The following is a 6,891-nucleotide window of genomic DNA, read 5'->3' as shown; positions in this document are numbered from 1 at the left end:
CTGGTGGAAGTAGAAGCAGCTAGGGTAGAGGCCTCAACTGTTCAGCATGCAAAACACAGCAAGTGGTCGCAAGCTAGACTGTTTGCGGTTGCCTCATCTACCCTAGCTGCAGCCCTGCAGAGCTGCTGCCCCACACTCTGGACCTGTAGCTGAGCAAAGGTGGAAACAACTCAAGTCAAGAGATCTGGTGGGAAGAGAACCATAGGGGAAATGTACAAATGTTAACATCTTAAGGTGACTGGACAAGATATCCCTTTCCTACATTAGTTCCTCACTAAGTGCACCTCTCTGCCGATCAACAGAGTGACATAAGAATTGCCTGTCCATGTCAGATTGGTTTCCCATTTCCAGTGAATCAGGAAGACAAAAAGTTAGAGAGCTCACACTCTCCATTCCTGTCTTTGGCAATAAGCACACTGAATTCTTTCCAGACTCTATGGGACTTCTTACCTAAAGACTTCCAAGAAAAAGTTAAGTCTCAGAGAGTGCTTCCTGCTTTTAACCCAACCCTCCAGGCTTCGGTTTAAACTGACAAGTTCTGTTTACAAAGGAGATGAGGGTGTATAGCCTCCTTCTCTGTTGAGGGCTCATTAAGTAGCTTCCAGACTTTATCTATTTTTTAATGTTTATTTATTTTTGATAGAGAGAGAGAGAGAGAACACGTGAGCAGGGGAGGGTAGAGAGAGAGAGAGAGAGACACAGAATCCAAAGCAAGTTCCAGGCTCTGAGCTATGCACACAGAAAAAGGCGCAGGGCTCAGCCTAAAAAACCATGAGATCATGACCTGAGCCAAAGTTGGATGCTTAACCAACTGAGCCACCTAGGTGGCCTCCAGGTTTTATTTGTTAAAAGTTATGCTGCTGTGAGCATACCTATGCGTTTCTGTTCAGTACGCTCTAGGGGCAAAAATGCTGGGTCATCAGGTACTCATATAACCTATTTGGTAGGTTTTGCCATGCAGTTTTCCAAAGTGGTTGTACCAATTTACACTCCCACTGAAGGTATGCAACAGTTATGGATGCTTTAGATCCTCACCAGCACTTGCCTATCTATCTTCACAGTGTTAGCCATTCTTATGGGGAATATAGGGATGTTTCATTTAGTTTAATTTTGCATTTCGACAGTGACTTATGAAGTCAAGCTTTGTTTTCTGTTTGCCACTCAGATATCTGCTTTTGTAAATTACCTATCCAATTATCTGGCCCCTTTTCCTAGTGGGTTGTCTGTCTTTGTCTTACTGGCTTGTAAAAAGTCTTATATTCTGGACATGGATCCTTTTTCAGTCATGTATTGGAAATATCTTGTCACCCTGTGGCTTACCTGTTTACTCTCTTAATGGTTTCTTTTTAAGGAATAGTTCTCAAAATAATAGCCTGACAGTTTTAAAGCCTCAGATTCAGAAACTCCAGCCTGATCTACTCTGACCTCATCAATGCCTGAGTTCCTCTGACCATCCTCTGATGGTCTTGTGGATCATTTTCAGGATTCCTCTTTTCCACCTTATCGCAGTGTCCAAACACATTTCTCCTTGGATAGGAGGGAAGCTTGGAGAACTGGAAGTCACTCAAGTTAGGGAATGGATCTTAGTGTATCCAGAACAGTGCTGCCTTCCAAGCTAAGTGATGTTGAAATCATATAAATTCTGGGAGTATCTGGATCTTTCCATAGCCATCTCCCTTCCTGGTTCACTAACATGAGCTTTTCGAAGCCATGGAGAATGTTCAAAAGCACTTAGTAGTAAATTCCCTGACTCCTTCATGCTTCATGGTGAAGAAAGTTCACTTGAATAGTACCCCCTCAAACAAAGAGGAAATTAGAACTTTTGAAGTGTCTTCCCCACTTCCTCTATAGAGACTATGAAGCAGTAACACCACCTACGTCAGAGGGGTCACTTACCCACCCCGGGCCTGTGGCGCAGATGCTCTCCCCTCCACTCCGACTTCGCGTCTGCCTTCGGTTGGACCTGTGTCCCTCCACTGTGCCAGGCCAGGCCCCATGCTGCTTTGCAGGCTTCTGCTGTTTTTTGGTAAGTCACCGAGCATGAGCTTTACTTCCTGGGCACCAAAGACCGTAAGCCATTTACGGGATTCTTAATTTCACCTTTCCAGGTTCAAGGGGACTTTTGGCTGGAGCTTGAGATGAGTGTGTGCACATGGGTGTGCTTGAGATGGGGTGTGGTGGGGGGCTTCCTGGATGTTTCCCATCCCATTTTCCTGGGTCTTTGGCAAGGCAAACCTTCAGTGATCAGAGCTAAATTAGGGAGGCAGAAAATCAAATTCTGAGTCCCAACCACATGTTTACCCCATGAAATAAGGTTAAATTACTAATCAGGCTGCCTCAAAAGGAAAATAAAGTTATAGAAGAAAGAAGGCTTTGGGCAGGCATGGGCTGGAGGGATCAGGGAAATGGGAGAAGGCAGTTCTGTGCATTTTGTTCAACAGTAGGAGGTGGGCTTTTACAAAAAGATATATTTTGGGGGGCACCTGGGTAGCTCAGTGGGCTAAGCGTCTGACTTTAGATTTCGGCTCAGAGATGATCTCAGGGTTTTTGAGCTCGAGCCCTACATTGGGCTCTGTGCCCATGTGTAGAGCGTGCTTGGGCTTCTCTCTCTCCTTCTCTCTGCCCTTTTCCCCTCGAGCTCTCGCTCTTTCTTTCTGTTTCTCTGTCTCTGTCTCTCTCTAAACATACATAAATAAACTTTGGAAGAAATAAAAGATATATTTTTATGAAACATCCACATTTTTTAGAACCACTCTACAATGCCCAGGCTTCTCACTTGGTCAAGACGCTTTGCTCTGAGTGTTCAAGCCCTTTACAAACCGGCCATCCCCCATTGGGGATTGGGATGGGGAGGTCTGTTTCAGGTCTGACTGGTCAAAGAATCAAGTCCATTCTCCCTGATCTATATCTCTCTCTTTGACCCACCTCTCCAGGGGCCACCTGTCACTCTCATCGGCAACTGAAGGGACTGGTCCTCCGAGGGTAGAGAATTATGAGAGTGGGGAGAGGGTCACTGGGCCTCCCAGACTCAACTCAGTGTCAGCCACTATCACCCGGCCACACTTAGAAGGAACAATTGGGGCACACATTTCACTTTACAATTTCTGAGTTGACTTACTTTTTATTTTAAACGTGGTCCCAATAGTTTGTTTGTGTTTGTTGGTTTGCCTGTTGGTTTGTTTGTTTTCATGGAACCAGAAAAGCAAACCGTTCTTAAACATGATCTCTTCCTGGAGAGATTTTGTGGGCATTTGACCTTGTGAGGAAAACACTTGTTCTGCTCAATGCTCATCCTTCCATCCTTCGTGCTTACGAATGGCTGTTCGGACAAGAGAAAAGATCTATGGTCATACTGGGCAGGGTTAGGATGGCCTACTGCCTGGAAATATTCCAGAGGAAAGGCTGTCATGGGGAAATCACCTTGTAAAAGGAATAGCCCTTGGACTTGACTGGATAAAGTCCAAGCGCTTCCCAACTTAGAGCCCAATATCTGGATGGGGGTGGGGGAGCAAAGCAAAGAGAGTCAAGAAACTGGTTGACTAGTGGACAGAGTGGTGGAGGACCTAAGTTCAACAGGGTCATGCTTGATGCTTGGGGACCTCAGAAAACCAGCCTAAGATGCAGACCCCACGGCTACATGTGGAGGAGCAGAGTTACCATAAGTGCACAGCTGCTGTTTGTTCTTAGATGTGGGCAGAGAGAGAAAACACCCTGCTCAGTGGTGCACACAGTATCTCATCTAACCTTTCCAATCTTATTGGCTGGGTATTTTTTTGTCCCTGTTACGCGATTGAGGAAACTGAGGTTCAAAAAGTTAAGAAACTTATGTAGAATTACTCTGCCGACAAGAGCAAAACAGTCCACCGGCTGCCAGACACATGCTTTCTCCATTCCACCTGGATGCCTCTAGTTGGACTCTGGTTGGGTTCTAATCATGTAAGACTGGACAATAAAATTCATTTAAAGGGCCTGGAGGGGCTTGTTCACACACTAAATGGTGCCTGTTCCTCTTATTGGCCATCAGGGATTCAAGAGGTGAGGAGCCCTGGTCCGGAATATGCTGGGACACAGTCATACACTAAAGGTGTATTTGAAATTTGGGAGATGAACCGTAATTTCCTTCTGAGCTGAGCGTTGGCCAAATCCACTGTCAGGACCAGAGCCCACCACCCGTAGACACACACACCGTCCATGACAGCATTCTCTGGGCTCCCATGTCATGGCCACTGCCCAGCTAGACCTTGATTGTGAGGGAGTCCTTTGCACTTTGTGGAAATCTGCTTCCTTGGTCTCTTCCATGTCCTATGAATTAGTCTCACTTGTGCCTGAAGTCTCTACCCTCATGTAAGCTTAGCCCATCAGCTATTTGAAGACTACTACGTCCCTACCAAGCTGTGTCTTCCTTGAGCGGGGAATGGTCTCGGCCCTGCTCATTGGCCTGGTGTGCTTGGGCTCCATGCCCTTTTTTTAGTGGACCAGGCACTGTGCCTTCCTCTGCCCCCCACCACGGCCTGAGTAGTGCCACGGTCAGTGGACTTGTGCCAAGTCCAGGACTCTGTTCTGCAGCTTATTCAGTGGCGGCTCTTGGCTGTGTTATCACCTCATCTTCAGCCTGTAGCAGACTGGGGCCCATGGTCTCCTTTGTAGGAAATGCTATAACATGGCGGCTGGCCCTCTGTGCACTCCACTGCCCTCTGCCTTTGTTACAGACACTGGCTGTGTGGGCACAGCTCCCAGGTCTCACGGGCTCTGGGGACGCAAGCTCTTCTGGAGTGTCTCTCTGCTCTCTGGTTGCCTCCTCTCTTGTCGTTGGGCTTCAGTGCCCTCACCCCTGTTTATGCATCACTTTGAAGTGGCAGAGGTGTTTTGCGGGTGAGGAGGGAAAAGGAAGAGGGACATCACATACTGTGAGGTATTAGTCACTCTAAGGTCAGGCCTCCTTTCTGCTTTCAGTCAACGCCGTAACCACTTTTCCAGGTGGTGGGTCGCTGTAATCTACACAATTGCTCTGTAGGAAGAAATGACTGTTATGGCTCCCACTGTATACACAAAACCAGGAATTGGAGGTTATTGGAATTTAAACAATTTGTCCAAGTTCACACAGAAAGAGATGGATTCATGAGTCTAGCTCAGGTCATGGGATTCTGAATCCTGCATGCTTCCCACTGGAGCAGGCTCAGAGAAGAGATGTTTAGGGGTGCCCGAGGGGGCTCAGTCGGTTAAGCATCAAGACTCTTGGTTTTAGCTCAGGTCATGATCTTATGGTTTCATGAGTTTGAGCCCTGCATCAGACTCTGCACTGGCAGTGTGGAGCCTGCTTGGGATTCTCTCTCTCCCCTTCTCTCTGCCCCTTCCCTGCTCATCCTATGTCTGTCTCTCTCAAATAAATAAACTTAAAAAAAAAAAAGGTTTCCAGAGACCAAGAGATATGTTTAGATGGACCCAAGGGGAGATGGAGGGATGGCAAGAAAGACTCAAATCTGCACACACCAGGAGCCTGTGGCTGAGCTAACCCTGAGCTGAGCAGAGAATTGAAGCTAAAAGCCTCCGTCTAGGTCCCTGGCCATGTGGACCCCAAGGGTGACAACATGTGACTCAACGCACCAAACAGCTGCATCTCAAGCCCCTGGTGAGAGGGTCTTCACCCACCCCTCCCAAGGCCATTCCCACATTTCTCCATGTCTGCACAGCACCTGGGACATGACACAGTATGTGCCTGAGGATGGCTGGCCCAACTGTGCTCAGCCCAATGCCACTGACTGCTTCACCCCTTATCCCACAGTCTAGAATACTCTCCACCATTTCATGTCCAGCTGTGCCCCGCCCCCATCCCTTAGGCCGTTCATACCTGTCTACCCTCATCTGGCATCATTCTGTGGCCTGGCCTCTATTCCTGGGCCACATATGCTCCTCAAATATTCATTCATTTAAAAACATTAGTGCCACATACGAAGGTCCAAGCACAGTGTGTGATGCACGGGCCTGTGTGTATGTGTCAACCCCTCACCTGTCCCATCTGACCTGCCCATCTGGGGTTCCTCACCCCCCTCAACCATCACCTCCAGGCTCTGTTCTCTGTAGCCTCGTAGACAGATCTGGCTGCAGAATGCCAGCTCAGCTCTCTGAGTCCTTCTGCAGGTGCACATAGGTGCTCGGACCCACTAGTCAAGAGTCGGCTCTTGTGTCTCCCATGTCACATGCCCTGCCCCACGTGGCTGGGCATAAAGGAAAGTGTTTATTCAGTAGACGCTTGTTAAATACAGTCCCTTCCGGGCACGGATCCTAGGCATAGGTGACAGGACAGAGAACAAGTCTCCACCTTCATGGAACTCACATTCCAGACAGAGTGAGATAGCTGATAACAAGGAGGCAATTCAAAGACTAAGATAATTTCAAATAGAGATAAGTGCTCTGATGATAATACAGTGGGGTGTTGTAGTAGTGGTTGGGGAGAATTCCTTCAATTGGGGGCCCCAGAGAGACTCAAGGAGAAAACGGGCCTATGCGGTGTGTGGCTCTGGGGCGACCCTGTGCTCATGTCTCACGGTCTGGCTGTACCTCCAAGCCATTTGAACTGAGATACGGGATACAGGATCCCAGGCACTGGTTCCAACATAAAAGTTGAGTAGTTTGGTGGCTGGGTGGCTAAGTGGCTGAGGGACCCGGTGACTGAGTGGCTGGTGGTTGCATGGTTAGTTGACTGAGTGGTTGAGTGCCTGGGCGGCTGAGTGACTGTGTGGCTAGATGGCTGGGTGACTGTGTGGCTGGATGCCTGAGTGCTAGATGGCCGGGTGACTGGGTGGCGGGGTGGTGGGGTAGTTGAGTGGCTGAGTGGCTCGTTGGTTAGGGGCTGAGTGGCTGAGTGGCCGGGTGGCTGGGTGGCGGGGTGGC

The 6,891-nt window shown here is 48.5% G+C and overlaps 1 protein-coding gene across 1 annotated transcript in view; it reads left to right on the top strand.

The window, feature by feature from the left end:
- The first annotated feature begins 1,960 nt into the window (after positions 1 to 1,960).
- The window catches only part of FCRL6 (Fc receptor like 6), a 16,590-nt gene continuing 11,659 nt past the window's right edge, over positions 1,961 to 6,891 (top strand). The window contains exon 1 of the mRNA XM_029935839.1: positions 1,961 to 2,026. Coding sequence (XP_029791699.1) covers positions 1,996 to 2,026 — 31 coding nt within the window. The 5' untranslated portion in view covers positions 1,961 to 1,995. The remainder of the gene's footprint in view (positions 2,027 to 6,891) is intronic.

Source organism: Suricata suricatta, chromosome 3 (assembly GCF_006229205.1).
Source record: "Suricata suricatta isolate VVHF042 chromosome 3, meerkat_22Aug2017_6uvM2_HiC, whole genome shotgun sequence".
Classification (NCBI taxonomy): Eukaryota; Metazoa; Chordata; class Mammalia; order Carnivora; family Herpestidae; genus Suricata; species Suricata suricatta.
The sequence above is the reverse complement of the archived record's forward strand: the minus strand, read 5'-3'. Positions and strand labels throughout refer to the sequence as shown.